This window comes from Lithobates pipiens, unplaced genomic scaffold (assembly GCF_037356315.1).
Source record: "Lithobates pipiens isolate NorthernLeopardFrog02 unplaced genomic scaffold, aLitPip1_a1.2 Scaffold_1, whole genome shotgun sequence".
In the NCBI taxonomy this organism is placed as follows: domain Eukaryota; kingdom Metazoa; phylum Chordata; class Amphibia; order Anura; family Ranidae; genus Lithobates; species Lithobates pipiens.
Window position 1 is genome coordinate 44,659,803 of NW_027507685.1, and position 17,058 is coordinate 44,676,860.

The following is a 17,058-nucleotide window of genomic DNA, read 5'->3' on the forward strand; positions in this document are numbered from 1 at the left end:
TCTCCCTCCCCTCCCTCTCTCCATCCCCTCCCCTCCCTCTCTCCATCCCCTCCTCTCTCTCTCTCCATCCCCTCCTCTCTCTCTCCCTCTCCCTCTCTCTCTTTCCCTCCCCCTCCCCACTCTCTCTCTCTCCCTCCCCTCCTCTCTCTCTCTCCCTCCCCTCCCTCTCTCTCCCTCCCCTCCTCTCTCTCTCTCCCTCCCCTCCTCTCTCTCTAATCCCCCCACTCTACTTCCTCGACTCAGTGACAACCCCTCACCATTCTCCCAAGACACAGGAATTCTTAGAGGGGTTGCTACCTTGCTGGGTCCCAGGTGTTTTATTGGCTGCATATGTGTGATGGGTGAGGAAATGGTGCTGATGAACGATGTGTTTTTGCAGCCATTTTTATTGCTTGAATTATTTTCCTCATTATGGGCGTGAGTGGGGCCTCATGTGTAAGTTTCGCCTAAGGCCTCACAAAGCCTAGAGCCGCCTCTGTACACACCCAGATATCTGAGAAGATTGTATGAATATGAATATGAAGGACTGCACTAATTGATGAGGAATAGAGTGTGATCTCTTGGTGTATGGACATTAATACCTGACAAAAGTCTTGCTGGTTCTTTAATACTTGGTGTTTGGACACCAATTTTGATAAAAGACTTGCTGGTTTTTAAAAAAAGTACTACATGCTTAACGTAGACAAATTGTTTGTTGTATATGGAGATGTGGTATCAGCGCTGTTAGTGGTTATATTTGAATCCTCAGGTTAACCAATTCTTTTGAATTTTATTTACTCACTAACACAGGTGAACCTATTTGAATCACCACAGCAAGCACTTCTGGGACATCCAGCTGATGAGGCACCATGACATGCAGGGAAACTCATAGCATTTAACTTCATGGCAGCTAGGATAGCAATAGCTAGGTCCTGGAGGACACCCACGATCCCCTTTGACTTGGTGAAAACCAAACTTTCGTGGATCATGGCAAATGAGGCTTTCTTACTTGACAAACAAGCCATATTCGATAAAGTCTGGGAACCCTGGATCTAGGGTTGCCACCTTTCCTTCAAGTCAAACCTGAACACTTCCGCGGTGCACAGCAATTTTTTTTTATAGCCTACTATAAATGTATTTTGCAATTAACATTTTTAATCATATGAGTCCCCTTTATATCTGAATCCACAAAGTTCCCCTTTTACATCTGAACTCGTAGAGTTCCCTTACACTGTAAGAGGCAGGCTCTGCAGATTCTGATGTAAGGGAGAACTCTGGGGACTCTGACATAAGGGATGCTCTGGGAACCCTGATTTAAGGGAAAACACTAAGAACTCTGATGTTCGGAGAGGACTCTGATCTAAGGGGGAGGGGGGGGGGGACACTGTGGCCTCTGCATATGTACTCATATGGATTTATGAAATGGTGCATACTTTCCTCAATATTTATGGTCATTCTGGGAGGCCGTCATATGACATCCACCCAGAATGACAGCCATCATTTGACAGTGGGCAGACGGAAAGTGGTTAAGGTCCCTTTCACACATGCCCGTTTTGCCATCTGTTGACGGATGAAAAATGCACATCAATGCATCTCTATGGAAAAACGAATGTAAACGGATGATCATCCATTTTCATCAGTTTACATCCACATCCGTCAACATCGTTTTTTTAAAATGGATCAAAGCCCTATTTATGTTCTGTAAAAAACCCTGTAAGGGAAGAAAAACATCTCAATATAAAAGAAACCAAATCTAAACTTAGATAAAAATATCAGATTAGCCACAACATTACATATTTAAAACACTACAGATTTTAGGCCTCTGTAATATACTGCTTAAAAATGCTCTAAAAATGCTCTAAAAGCCACCAACTGCACACATTAACACTCAAACGCAGCTAGCATTTCTGAGCGTTTAGACATGTTTAGGCATGTTTTGTTATTTATCTAAGCTTCAGGTTCTCTCCTGAAAGCACCTTTGATGGGACTTTTTTTCATCCTGTAAACGTTCCTCTTCTAATATGCCTGTAAACACCTATGTGTGCATGAACACATAGGTTTACATAGAGGTGCATTTACAGGAAAAAAACAAAACGCTCAATGTCTGTAAAAGTGGAATTTTTTGAGCTCTGACATTCCCAAGCTTGTAACCCTTTTAATTATCTAAGCAATCTGTTTCTGAACCCCATAGCAGTTGCATGCTTTGCATGCGTTGGCCCAAACTTGTCTTGCATACAAATGGCAAGGAATTGTCGGCCAACAAGCACAAACGTACTGACGTACTATGTGGTTTTTCAGCTCTTTTGCACCACCCTTTGGGCTGCTTCTGCTAATTTTGTGTTAGTAGAAGTTTGGTGAATGTTGATTTGCGCTTTTCATTTCATGCTGTTCAGTTCGTTTCTGAACGCCCGTTTGTAAACCAGACATATTTCGGAATCGGAGGAGATAACATGTTATTTATTGTTGGCTTTGGAGTTATTGCTTTGACATTATTTTTTGTTGTTGAATAATGATTTGATTTGGTATATTTTCTATATTTTTGGATGCATAAAATACTCTTTCCTGACAGACTCCATGGCAGCCTATGTATGGGTTAATGCGTTATGCGTTCCAGCTCGCCGCTCTGTAACTGTATTGCACAGCTGCAAGCCTCAATTGAGCTTGAGGCTTGGTTTGCGTCTGCGTAGTACGGTCGATGTGGCGGCGACTGCGCATGCGTCATGACGTCATCCGGCGGCAGTCTTAAAAACCTGTCAGATTTAGACAGGTTTGCTGCTTCGCCTTAGCAAAAAAAAAAGAGAGAGGAAAAGTCACTACTTGCTCTGAGGAAATTCTGGGGTAAGAATTTTTATGCTTAATCCTTGCTGAATTAACTCTGGATTGGCTGTTTGATTTTGAACACTTAATGGTATTGTGTCATTCATTAATTTATCTTTTTGCTATTGACTTAGTTGCAGCTTGTCTGAATCTTACTATGGACGTCTCTTCGCCCCCTTGTGGCCAGCCCTTGCGCCGCAGGTAGGATGGAATTGTATTGTTCCTTTCTGCCTGTTTGTTAGGTTGGTCGGGGATAGTAGTTAAAAAAAAAAATCTTTATTCCTTATCATTTATTTTAGCCGTTCCATACCGGATCTTCGTTCGTCAGCACGCGAAGATAATGCTCAGTCGGGGTCACGTTGTGGCCATTCAAGGTCAAATTCTGGACGTCATAAGTCCTCTTCCAGACACCGCTCTGACAAGTCAAGGTCCGGGTATAGGCACTATTCCCACCACCATTCTGGTTGCTCGGAAGGAAAAACCTGTTGGGGTTGTAGAGCTAAAGTTCCGGAAGATAAATCGCTGTGCGATTTATGTTTTTCTCGAGCCGTAAAAGAAAGGGATGCTAAAGACCAGCAAGTGGAGGCCTTGGTCAGGAAGGTGGTTCAAGAGTCTTTGAGTAGATCAGATTCCACGCATGCGGCCGTTCCTCCCTCTGTACCAACTTCAGCGGTTGAGATGGAAGACCTTGAGGTTCTGGGTCCCTCCCATGACAGTTGTTCCTTCAGTAGTTCCTCTGACAGTGAGGCTGAAGTGGATGATTCAAATGCAGGGTTTGATTTCTCCCTAGTTCCTCATCTGGTCAGAGCATTCAAAGACGCACTAAGATGGGAGGAGCCGGTGGAAGCACCCTCTAAGCAGAGGAAGTACTTTAAGCATCTTAAAAAGGAGCGCTCAAATTTTCCCTTTTTGGGGGAACTAGGTGAAATCATCTCGGACGAATGGAGCAAGGTCGAGTGGAAGAATTCTTTGATCTCCAAAGTGGCAAGAATGTACCCATTCAAGGGTGAGGAGGTGAAGCATTTGGAGTCTGCTCCTCTTATTGATGCGGCTTTGATGAGGCTGGTGAGACATGTCAGGCCGCGTACACACGCGGGGACTGTTCGCTCAACTTTGAAGTTTCAGCGGACAGTCTGACGAACAAAGTTTTTCGGAAATTCCGAAAAACTGTCCGCTGAAACTTGGTTTGAGCGGACAGTCCACCCGTGTGTAGGCTTGTTCGTCAAACTAAGTCTCGCGCATGCTCAGAAAGAATTTACACGCCGAAGGTTGCATTGCAGTGTATAGGACGTCGTTTTCTAGTCCCGTCGTACGTGCCGTTCACGTCATCGCGCATGGTTTCAGCGGACTGTTCGTTCGTCGTGTGTGGGCAAGTCCGTCCATGCTAATTTTGAGCGGACTGTCCGCTGAAACTGTTTGACGAACAAAGTTGAGCGAACAGTCCCCGCGTGTGTACGCAGCCTCGCGCTCCCTCTGGAAGACACCATCTCTTTTAAGGATGGCCTTGAAAGGAAAATCGATATAGATTTGAAGCGTGTCTATATTACAGCGGGGATGGCCTGTAAGCCAGCATTGGCATTGGCAGCATTATCTAAAGCTATGGAGTGCTGGACTGATGATATGGGTGCGACTTTGAGAAGCATTTCCGAGGATGCATTCAAGAATTCTCCAATACATGAGATGAAGATAGCGTCAACGTTTCGGGGTGAGGCATCTCTGGACATTATTCGCCTAGTAGCACGTGTCATGCTGTCTTCTGTTACAGCTAAACGGGCCTTATGGTTACGCCCCTGGGTGGCGGATCCAGCCTCTAAACAGGCTTGATGCAAAATTTCCTTTAAGGGCACCTCCCTCTTTGGGAATAAGCTTGATTCAGCCCTCACACGTGCTACCGGGGGAAAGTCTGGATTCTTACCTCAGGATCGCCAGCTTTTGGGTCAGAAGAGGGCCCAAGCCAGACAAGATCCGGAACGTGCTAGGGATGCACGCCATTAAAGGCCGGGTTGTGAATTTAGGAAGAACTGGAGGAGAAACCAGCCCTCTGGTCAGAAGCCTTCGAAAACAACATCTTCCGGGAGTCGAGAAGCTGTTAAATCTTTTTGATATAGAGCCTGTCCAGGCGGAGCAGGTAGGGGCCCGTCTACTCCGTTTCTGCCATGTTGGGCAGCCTCAATACAGAACTTTTGGGTCATCAAAACAGTTTCCCTAGGGCATGCCTGGGTGGTCAGCAGTCCACCCATACATCGCTTTGTTCCCACGAGACTTCCTCATTCAGAAGAGAAGAGAGAAGTTCTTCTGGGTTGCACGGATTCCCTTATCGCTCAAGGTGCGGCCATTTTGGTCCCAACAGAGGAAAAGTTTCAAGGGATCTATTCCCCTCTTTTTATGGTCCTCAAAAAGAGCGGGTCTTGGAGACCAGTCATCGACTTGACTTACCTGAATTCCTTTATAAAAAAGGAGAAATTCAAGATGGAAACATTACTGACTATATGACAGACAATACAACCAGGCGATTGGTTAGTTTCGATAGATCTGAAAGACGCATACTTTCACGTCCCAATCGCGAAGGACTTCCAGACATATCTCAGATTATCAGTGAACCAAAGACATCTCCAGTTCATATGTCTCCCGTTCGGGCTTACAACATCGCCGTGGGTGTTTTCAAAGCTCTTACTGGCGGTGGTCGTCTTGATCAGAGTCAAATTTATCCGATTATATCATTATTTGGACAACCTACTTCTGCTGTCCCAGGACAAGGAGCAGTTGCTGTCGCACCGAGATCAAGTCATCTCTACCCTCATAGGGTTCGGTTGGCTGATGAACAGGGAGAAAAGTCACCTAGAGCCAACACAGTCTCTAGTGTTTCTCGGGGCACAGTTCGAAGAGCATGATCTCTCTCCCTCTGGAAAAAATCTCGGTAGTCCGAGACAGAATTCATCTGGCAATTTCAGCTCCTATTCTCAGGGTTTCTCAGTTCCTCAGGATAATAGGCACCATGGTGGCCACAGCCCCTATGGTAAAGTGGGCGCAATGGAGGATGCAACCTTTTCAGAAGGGTTTCCTTCAACAGTGGAATCCGGAGTTGCAAGATGTAAGGGCTGGCTTAGCCCTTCCTCCACTGGGCTGGCCGCTCAGCTGTCGGCTAATTGCCAGCTCTCTTCTCTTTCCACAGTTACCAGCTGTTCCCGATGATGCTTGTCTGACCTGCCTATTTAAAGCCTTCCAGCTCAATTTTTCCTTTGCCTTCGCATTGGTCACATCACAAGGAACCATCTCCTGCTGTTTGTTCCAAGACTGGCATCCCTCCTGGCTTCTTATCCTGCTTGCAGTTGCTCTCCTTGGATCCCTGACTTCTGGCCTGGCTGATTACCTGATCTGGTTAATGAACTTTGGACTGGCTGACTACCCAATCTACTGGACTCTGGCTATGCTTGACTACGCTTTTTTCTATTTATCTTTTTATTTTTATTAATAAACAAGTGTGATTTGATTGTACTTCTGTCTCAGTCTGTTTCATGGTTTCTGACCGTACGCGAAGGCCATGAATTCAGAAGATACAATCAATCCACTTGTTGGTAATATTTTTTCCAGATTGGATGAGCAAGATCACCGCATGGATCAGTTTGCCTTGGCGTTACAAATGCTCCTGAATCGCACGGCTCACCTGGAATCCCCCACGGTGGCTGCTCCGGTACAACCTGAGTCGCAGGCTGTCCCTGCTGCTGCACCAGTCTCTGTGCAGACACCCGCCTCGAGTATTACCTCTATAAGAGGTATGTCTGGTTCTGCTCCACTTCCCCAGCGATTTGGGGGCGATCCAGTTCAATGCAGAGGGTTTCTCAATCAGGTTGAGATAAACTTCTAAATGCTGCCCCAGTCGTTTCCCACGGACAGAAGCAAAGTAGGTTTCGTGATATCTTTGCTTTCTGAGAGAGCCTTGGCCTGGGCTAACCCTATATGGGAGACGCAAAAACCTGTTGTCTTGAGTTAGCCTCCATTTGTGGCCTCCTTTAAAAGGGTTTTTGACGTTCCCGAGCGCTCCGCTTCTGCTGCCAAGTGCCTCATGTCCATCAAACAGAGTATGAGAACTGTTCCCGACTACCTCATTAAATTCCGTACTCTGGCAGCAGAGGTTGCTTGGAACAATGAGGCCCTCGTGGCTGCTTTTTCTCATGGTCTCTCGGATTCCATCAAGGATGAGATAGCAGCTCGAGATATACCCACTGAGCTGGAGAGCTTGATCTCGTTTGCCATCCTCATTGACTCCAGCCTCCGAGAAAGACTTTCTTTTAAGGAGCGCTTGCGGAAGCCTCCTGTACGTTTGCCTCCGAGCTTTGTAGTCCCACCCATGCCTCCCTCACCTCCCATTCCTCCTGGTACCGAGTTGGTCAGTGAATAGGAACCCATGCACCTGGGCTTCACGTGTCTCTCTGCGTATGAGAGAGCCTTTAGGAGGAGGGAGAGATTGTGCCTTTATTGTGGCCCAGCCTTATGATTGCGCAATTGACCTTCAACCTGGTACCATACCTCCTCGTGGCCGGGTTTACCCTTTTTCGGTCTTGGAGGATAAGGCCATGGAGGAGTATGTTGCTGATGCACTTTCTCGAGGTTTCATCCGCAAGTCCTCGTCTCCTGCTGGTGCTGGTTTCTTCTTTGTGAAAAAGAAGAGCGGTGAACTGAGACCTTGTATAGATTATAGGGGTCTCAATCGTGTCACGATTAAGAATGCCTACCCAATTCCATTGATTACAGAGTTATTTGACCGCCTCAAGGGAGCAACGGTTTTCATGAAGCTTGACCTGAGAGGGGCATACAATCTCATCCTGTGTTTAATATCAGAACAGGCCATTATGAATACCTGGTAATGCCTTTTGGCCTTTTTAACCCCCCGGCAGTTTTCCAGGAATTTATTAACGATGTTCTCCGAGATTTGTTGCAATTGTGTGTGGTGGTTTATCTCGATGATATCCTCATATTTTCCAAGTTCCTGGAGAGCCACCACAGAGATGTCTGTTGTGTACTTCAGAAACTAAGAGTGAACAATCTCTATTGTAAACTGGAGAAGTGCGAGTTCCATCGTGAACAGGTTACATTCCTGGGCTATGTCATTTCCACTGCTGGACAGAGAAACTGTCGGCAGTCCTACAGTGGCCTTGACCCGTGGGTTTACGTCCTCTGCAGCTTTTCCTGGGCTTTGCCAACTACTAGCGGAAGTTTATTCGTAACTTCTCATCTCTGGTCAAGCCTCTGACTGATATGACCAGAAAGGATGGTAACCCACAGAGTTGGTCTCCGGAGTCCATTACGGCCTTTGAGACTCTCAAGGCTGTCTTTGTTTCTGCTCCTGTGTTGGCACATCCTGATCCTACCTTGACTTTTATCCTAGAAGCTGATGCTTCTGAGACTGGAGTTGGCAACCTTCTGTCTCAACGTCCTAACTCTGAGAGCACTATGCATCCGTGTGGCTACTTTTCCAAGAAATTGTCACCTGCTGAGTGCAATTATGAGATTGGTGACAGAAAGCTGTTGGCGATAATTTTAGCCCTGAAAGAATGGAGACATCTCCTTGAAGGTACCACTGTGCCTGTTCTTATTCTTACTGACCATAAGAATCTTACATTCTTGTCTGAGGCTCTCCCAGAAGGGCACGATGGGCTCTTTTCTTGTCGAACTTTAATTACATTGTCTCATTCTTACCCGGTACTAAGAATGTAAGGGCTGATGCCTTGTCACGACAATTTTCCTCCACTTCCAAGTCGGAGTCGGTTCCGGTTCCTATGATTCCTCTTGATCGTATCTTGGCTACGGTTTGCACCAGTCTTGCTTCTCCTTTGGGCGACAAAATTCTTGCTGCTCAGGTCCATGCTCCTCCTGATAAACCTTGTGACGGCTGCTTTGTCCCAGAGAGTCTCCGTACTGCAGTACTCCAGACTTACCATTCTCCCAAGGCAGCTGGCCATCCTGGGAAGAATCAACTCATTTGGGCCATCTCCCAACAATTCTGGTGGCCTAGTCTACGGGCTGATGTTACTGCCTTTGTAGCTGCCTGTCCTGTGTGTGCTCAGAGTAAGACTCCACAACACCTTCCAGTGGGCCTCCTACAACACATACCCAATGGAGAGAGGCCCTGGACTCACCTGTCTATGGATTTCATTGTGGAATTGCCCAACTCCCAAGGCAACACTGTTATCCTTATGGTGGTTGACCGGTTCTCAAAGATGTGTCATTGTATTCCACTTAAGAAGTTGCCCACCTCTAAGGAACTGGCTTCCATTTTTGCTTGGGAGATCTTTCACTTACATGGGCTACCCAAGGTGATTGTCTCGGATAGGGGCAGTCAGTTTGTCTCCCAGATCTGGCGAGCGTTTTTAGTGCACAGCTGGGAATCCAGCTTGCGTTCTCTTCTGCATATCACCCGCAGTCTACTGGGGCCGCAGAACGAGCCAATCAGTCCTTGAAGCAATTCTTTCGTTGCTATATTTCTGACCATCATAACAACTGGTCTGACCTATTACCTTGGGCAGAGTTTGCTCACAACAGTGCCTTGAATTCTGCCTCCCGATTGTCTCCATTTATGGCGAATTATGGTTTCCAACCTTCCATGTTGCCTGACTCCTTTGTTCGACAGAATATTCCTGCGTTAGAGGAGCATCTCCGTGGTCTTCGTTCCACTTGGGTACAAGTCCAGGAGGCTTTGTGTCATGCTAATGATAAGTACAGACTCCATGCTGACCACAGAAGCCTGCCTACGCCTTCCTACCAGGTTGGGGACAGGGTCTGGCTGTCATCTCGCAACCTCCGGCTTCGTGTTCCCTCACTGAAGTTTGCACCTCGGTTTATTGAGCCTTTCCATATCCTTCGCAGGATTAACCCAGTATCTTACGCGTTGGACCTTCCTCCTAGTATGCGCATCTCAAAATCTCAAATGTGTTTCATGTCTCCTTATTGAAACCGTTGGTCTGTAACTGATTTACCACCTCAGTGCCATGTTCTCACCCTATTCAGGTTGAGAACCATGAGGAGTATGAGGTACAATCCATTGTTGACTCCCGTAGGTTCCGTGGGCGCATACAGTATCTGGTACATTGGAAGGGGTACGGTCCGGAGGAACGCTCCTGTGTTTCATCTTCTGACGTACATGCCCCTGTCCTCCTCCGCGAGACGGTTTCACCTCAAGCCCGGTGGCCCTCCGAGGGAGAGGGGTCATTGGGGGGGTACTGTCAGGGCTGGCTTAGCCCTTCCTTCTCTGGGCTGGCCGCTCAGCTATTGGCTAATTTCCAGCTCTCTTCTCTTTCCACAGTTACCAGCTGTTCCCGATGATGCTCGCCTGACCTGCCTATTTAAAGCCTTCCAGCTCACTTTTTCCTTTGCCTTCATGTTGGTCACATCACAAGGAACCATCTCCTGCTGTTTGTTTGAAGACTGGCTTGCTGACATCCCTCCTGGCTTCTTATCCTGCTTGCAGTTGCTCTCCTTGGATCCCTGACTTCTGGCCTGGCTGATTACCTGATCTGGTTAATGAACTTTGGACTGGCTGACTACCCGATCTGGCTACTGGACTCTGGCTATGCTTGACTACGCTTTTTTCTATTTACCTTTTTATTTTTATTAATAAACAAGTGTGATTTGATTGTACTTCTGTCTCAGTCTGTTTCATGATTTCTAACACAAGATCACCTGATTCGAATAACTCCTTCTATGCGGGAAAGTCTCCCCTGGTGGTTGCAGCGGAAGAATCTTCTCAACTGCCATTCCATAGCTCCAGTGTCTTGGATAACGGTAACAACAGATGCCAGCAACAGGGGCTGGGGCGCTCTCTGTCTGTCGGAGGTAGCCCAGGGCAGGTGGGATTTTCCAATGTATTGGTTTCGAATGTATTGGAGCTTCGAGATGCCTTCCAGGCCCTTCGGGCTTTCCTCCATCTGACATTGGGGGCCTCAGTCCTCATGAGGTTGGACAATACGACAGCTGTATTGTATACCAAAAGACAAGGGGGCACTCGCAGTCTCTCCCTTCTGAAGGAGGTGAGTCCAATCATGTCCTGGGCCCAGGCGAACTTGATGGACCTGACGGCAGTGTATCTTCCTGGAGTTCAAAATGTTCAGGTGGATTTCCTTTCAAGAACTTCCTTAGACAACAATGAGTGGTCTCTCCACACGGAAGTTTTAGACTGGATCCTGTCGTTGGGAATGATTCCGGAGGTGGATCTGTTCGCATCCCCCTGCAATGCCAAAATGAAGAGATATTATACGAGGGGTCGCTGTCCCCAAGCCATCGGAGTAGACGCTCTCATGGATCAGTGGAGATTCCACAAGGCGTATGCCTTTCCTCCAATCCCGGTCATTCTTCGGTTTCTTTCAAGGCTCAGACAGGAAGTAGCCGAAATTGTGGCAATCATCCCGTATTGGCCAAACAGGCCATGGTTTCCTCTCCTGTTACAACTGAGTTACCGGGACCCAGTTCCGCTCCCTTCCAGACCGGATCTTCTTCTACAGGGAACAGCCCTTCATCCATGCCCATCTCATCTCCATATGATGGTCTGGTGGTTGAGAGGAAGAGGCTGGAGGCATTAGGATGCCAAAGTTCAGCATTGGCTACCTTGTTAAATGCCAGAAGACAGGGTACGAATAAAGTTTACTAGAGAATCTGGTCTAAATTTATGGACTATGTCTCATCTTCTGGTGGTTCTTGTAACAATCCAAAAATAAAGGATGTTTTAGGTTTTCTCCAATCAGTTTTGGATCTGCCATTGTCTGTAAGTTCTCTACGGGTCCAGGTTTGCGCAATCTCTGCCTTTACTGGTATCTCTTGGGCAAGACATCCTCTTACCAGGCAATTCTTTAGAGGAGCATCAAGACTTAGGCCTCAGAGAAAGCCAAGGTTCTCCAAATGGGATCTTCCCCTTGTTCTAGATTTCCTTTCAAAAGAATCTTTTCAACAAGTGGATCAGCTTTCTATGAAGGACATTTCTCTTAAAACAGCGTTTTTAGTGGCCATAACATCGGCTAAGAGAGTTTCGGAGATCAGTGCCTTGGGTTCTAAGAAGCCCTTCCTTGCCTTCTTCCTGGATCGAGTGGTCCCGATCCCAAAGTTAGGATCAAATCCTAAAGTGACATCGGTATTCCACGAGAATCAAGAGATTGTTCTTCCAACTTTTCAGTCAGTTGATTCTTCATTTGCCCATCCTCTGGATGTTGGGGAAGTTTTGAAGTACTATTTGCAAGCTACAGAATCTTTCAGGAAGTCAGATCATCTGTCTATTTTTACAGAAAAAACAGAGGATTGCGTGCTTCCTCTAGAACCACTGCGGGCTGGATCGTACAGACTATCCAAAGGGCGTATAAGGCCAAGGGGCTGGCTCCTCCAGAGGCCGTGACTGCTCATTTTACTAGAGGTGTATCGACGTCATGGGCAGCTTCCTGACACGTGCGGGCAGAAGTAATCTGCAAGGCAGCTTCATGGTCATCGATTAATGCTTTCATGAAGCACTGTTGTATTGAGCCAGCGGCTCTTTCCCCTGTTACTGTAATTTTGGTTTACATTTTCAGTTTGAAAGGTGCTAATTAAACCTTCCTTTTGTTGAACCAGCCATTTGTGCCCACCCGGGTGTGTATGGCTAGTTATTTCCCATACGTAGGCTGCCAAGGAGTTTGTCAGGAAAATGGAAAATTTATATCAAATACTTACCGTAATTTTCCTTTCCTGATGGACTACATGGCAGTAGGTGTTCCCTCCCATTTGCTGGAGTAGGCTAAGTTATGGAACACGGTCTCTGATTAGGAGCAAAGATTTATGGGAGTGGGGTCTTATGAGGTATGAGAGGCGGGATTAACCCATACATTGGCTGCCATGGAGTCCATCAGGAAAGGAAAATTACGGTAAGTATTTGATATAAATTTTCAGTTTTTTGGTTAAGTTCTATTGGCAGATAGCATGTCTAATGTAATTTGTTTTCTTTTTTTAATGCACTATAAAAAAAAAAAATTGTGTAGAATAATACTTGGCTATGTGTTTTACTTCAAACGACAGTTTGGGAGTAGGCAGTTACATTTAAAAAAAATGCAATGTAAAATTGACAAGGGACACCAGTTGTATATTTGATCTTAAAAACTACAGGATAATGTTGTTGTGGTAACTCGCCCAGAAAAAAAAAAGCATAATAATATTCTTGATATCACTAGAAAAAAAAGCCTTTGAAAATTTGTTTGCAATAACTCCATCAGTATCACCAGCAAAGCAGCTTCATTATTATCCTATTAAAGAAGAAGATAATGTGCGCTGCATTTCGAGAATTCATAATTTGTGAATTTATGAACGCTAGTTTACAAGACCAACCACTTCTGGCTCCTCCTTGCTTCCGAGCATGCATGTTTATACTTTGGACTTTTTTCTGACTGAATTGTGTACACACGCTTGGAAAATCCAACAACAGACATTTGCCCGTGAATTTTTTTTAAAACCTGCTATCCAACATTTGTCAGACAACAATTGTCCGATGGAGCATACACATGGTCGCATTTTCCTCCAACAGCCTGTCATCACAGATTTGTGTACGAGGCTTTAAAGTTACACATTTTTTCATGGATTACTAGGGTTCAAACCAGAACATAATTGCCAGTAGGCTTGTGCAATACGTTTCGTAACGAATTGAAATTCGGCCGAATTTTGCATCTTTCGGACATTCGGATGCATCCGAATGTCCGAATAAAAAAATAACGAATACGAAAGAAATATAACGAATGAATTCGAATTAATTCGACATGATTCGGTAATTCTTTAAAGATCTAATGAAACAAAAGGTTAGCTCAAAGTAAATCTTATAGTCCAATCAGCTAATTAATTTTGTGCTGGAGGTTGAATTACTGGCAAAGTGCATTCCTGAGAACTGAGTTAGAAGGGTTTTGTATTGTATTTGAGCAGAGGAGAAGAGACGTTGTCATTGTGTGTGTTAAAAGATTCAATAAACAAACAACTTTCCAAACTACGAATCATTATCACGAATGTCTATACATACATAAATAGAAAATTTCAACGAATAAAAACTAATGAATTCGACACTCTACGAATAATAACGAATTATCCGAAAACGTATTAACGTAACATAACGAATATAATAGAACGAAATGATGTATTTTACGAATGACAACGAACCGAAACTAAACAAAATTTTCCGTTGTGCACAAGTCTAATTGCCAGCCACTATTTATACTTATGCACAATAACCTTCTCAGGACTCAAAAACCAAAGCATGGGGTTCACCCAACCCCCTTGGACATCATCTGGGGTGCAACAACCTACCATTTTCCTTTAGGACCTGAATTCTAAGCCACACAAAGCTGATACCATCCACATAGCTGATAATTGCCTTGAGTCATTTTCAAGGTCCTATTCTACAACTGCAAGGCCAAGTTTTTTTCTCAGATGCCAGCTGTACCACAGTTTGGTATGACAAGATGATTGTGGTAAAGCTGGCTCCTGGGGACATCGCTTGGCTTCTTATTGCAACATTGGAAGCTTGTATGTGCAGCCGTAATTTTTACTAATGTAACTCTTCAATGAGGACTTTTCCCCTCTTCATATTTGTTGTTCTTTTTCTTAAAAAAAATCACTTTAAACCTGTCCAGTTAGACCTAGGTACCAGCTCATTCCCCAATCTGATCTTTAGGCTGGGTTCACACTGGAGCGATGTGGGAACGCCGCAAATCCGCGGCGTTTTCCGGCATCGCATGCCTCCCGCCGGCAGTTCACACTGCCCTATGCAGACTGCTGGGAGTGTCAGTGAAACCTTAATGACACCCCCAGATCAGTTCGCATATCGCAGTGCGATCTGCAAACTCGGACAGGAATCGGATCGCATGGTGTGAACACCCATGCAATCTGATTCTGCTGCGGACCAAAAAAAGGGTCCCGTGCGAGTTTGCGGCGGGTGCGATGCGAATTCAGCCATACTGTCTGTATGGCTGAACTCGCATCGCACAGAGATCGGATGTGATTTGCACTGTAGTGCGGTGCGAATCACATCCGGGTCTCCCAGCCGCAGCGGTGTGAACCCAGCCTTAGTGACATGCAGAATCAGAGTTCCCTTTTTAACCTCTCTGATAAATGTCACCTGCTGCAAATCATCCAATTTCCCTGGGCAGCACATTGCCAGCCTGCTTCAGAATATGTTCTACCTTTCTTTACTAGATTAAAACATTTGTGATTGTTTCAGCTAATGTATAGCCTGTCCCACACAAAGCCTCTCCCACTAGCCTGTCCACTCTGGCCTCTTCGTCTCTATTTCTTCAACAAAGCTGGCTTGCATATACACACCGATTCATACCCATGTAGGCATTTCACCTTCCCCATGACCATCCTTTGAATCCCGGAAAGTCAGAACAGATACAGCCTATCTCTATACCCAGGTAGATCCCTGGCAGAACATGTCTCAAGATGATCAATTTCTCCCAATGGATCCTTCTCAGGAATTAAGATTCTAATGAACATAGTAGCCACCAGCATGAGGGACATTTTTTCATTCAATGTAAGTATTGTCCCTGGTGCTGATTTAAAAAAAAATCACTAATGTTAAGCTATAAGTCAACCTCCTAAAATGAATTAATTAAAAAGATAATACATAACTATATGTATAATATTACCTGCTGATGTCACCAGGTTTGGAGTAAGGATCAGTAGAAGAAAAAGCTTCAAGAGAAATTGGCTAGTTCCCTTCATTTTCATTAGCTTCACATCTAGAAATGAAAGACATGACACACGCTCATTGCTTGCATGGTGCTTGTATTCTTATTATCTTGTTTGGCCTTTCTATCAATGCAGGATATTGAAAGAATAGACATATAGGAAACATCCAGCAGGAGGATGCAAACACAGGGACGGTTCAAGCTGAGTGACTGGATAGGTTTACAGAATGTAAAACATACAGTCATAAAATAACAAATTAAGAGACTGCCAGAAGCTGATGGTAGAGATAATTGTATAATATATACCATGACCCTGCTAAGACTTGAGAACAGACGATAAATTATATCTGTATTCAAAATGAACAACTGTGTTCATTCATTTAATGTTAATTTAATGTTTTTTACCTACCCTGCCTGAATTTTAGCTTTTATTAAATTTTTTTTATTGGCAAACACGTATGCCATGAACAACTGTGTCTGTAATATGTGTATACTGTATAAATCAATGGACTTGTATTTAAAAAAAACATAAAGTGAATGAGTTTTATGGCTTGCTTGTTTCTATATTTTATTTATTTAAAAAGTTTTTTTTATTTTTCCAACAAAAACATAATGTCTTCATATATGCCTGAAAAATTCATATTTTTTACATGTTTTTTATTTTTTTGAAAAAGTTTTTTTTTTTTTTTGGAAAACACTGATACCATAGAAAAACATCTCAATATAAAACAAACCAAATCCAAACTTAGATAAAACTTAGATAAAAATATCAGATTAGCCACAACATTACATATTTAAAACACTACAGATTGTAGGCCTCTGTAAAATACTGCTTAAAAATGCTCTAAAAGCCACCAACTGCACACATTAACACTCAAATGCATCTAGCATTTATAAGCATTTAGGAGTGTTTTGTTATTTATCTAAGCTTCAAGTTCTCTACTGAATGCACCTTTGATGGGACTTTTTTTTTCATCCTGTAAATGTTCCTCTTCTAATATGCCTGTAAACACCTATGTGTGCATGAATACATAGGCTTAGGTGCTTTTACAGACATAAAAAAAAACCTCAATGTCTGTAAAAGCGTCATTTTTTGAGCTCTGTGTTCATGAGCCCTTAATCTTTCCCATCCCTCTGGTTAGCAAAAAATATAGAAAAAAAATCAAATCCCATACAAAATATTATTCCAACATTCCCAAGCTTGTAACCCTTTTAATTATCTAACCAATTTGTTTCTGGACCCCATAGCAGTTGCATGCTTTGCTATGGCTATAAATACACCATGGAGCACAGGCAAATCTTTTATCTTCTATGAAGCCCCATGGCAGGTCTGCCTCTATCTAGTCAGCATATGACTTGTAGAAGAGTTAGAATGTATGGATGTCCAGCCAAAACTTTTTTTTGGTTTAGATAGAGTGGGGTCAGAATTAGAAGCCCTGTTTGGTTTTTACTGCTAGTCGGGATTTCATTAGAGAGATTTCCCCTCCTATACTGTCTGGTTATAATATTGTAACTATGAGAGCAAATTAGGGAACATTTTGAACAAATCTCTGGATAGTTGTAAAAAACCCAACAGGGCTTG

General features: G+C 44.3%; 1 protein-coding gene across 1 annotated transcript in view; it reads right to left on the minus strand.

Moving 5' to 3' along the window:
• The window catches only part of ADGRG4 (adhesion G protein-coupled receptor G4), a 215,969-nt gene that overhangs the window by 170,047 nt on the left and 28,864 nt on the right, over positions 1-17,058 (minus strand). The window contains exon 2 of the mRNA XM_077490427.1: positions 15,435-15,527. Coding sequence (XP_077346553.1) covers positions 15,435-15,516 — 82 coding nt within the window. The 5' untranslated portion in view covers positions 15,517-15,527. The remainder of the gene's footprint in view (positions 1-15,434; positions 15,528-17,058) is intronic.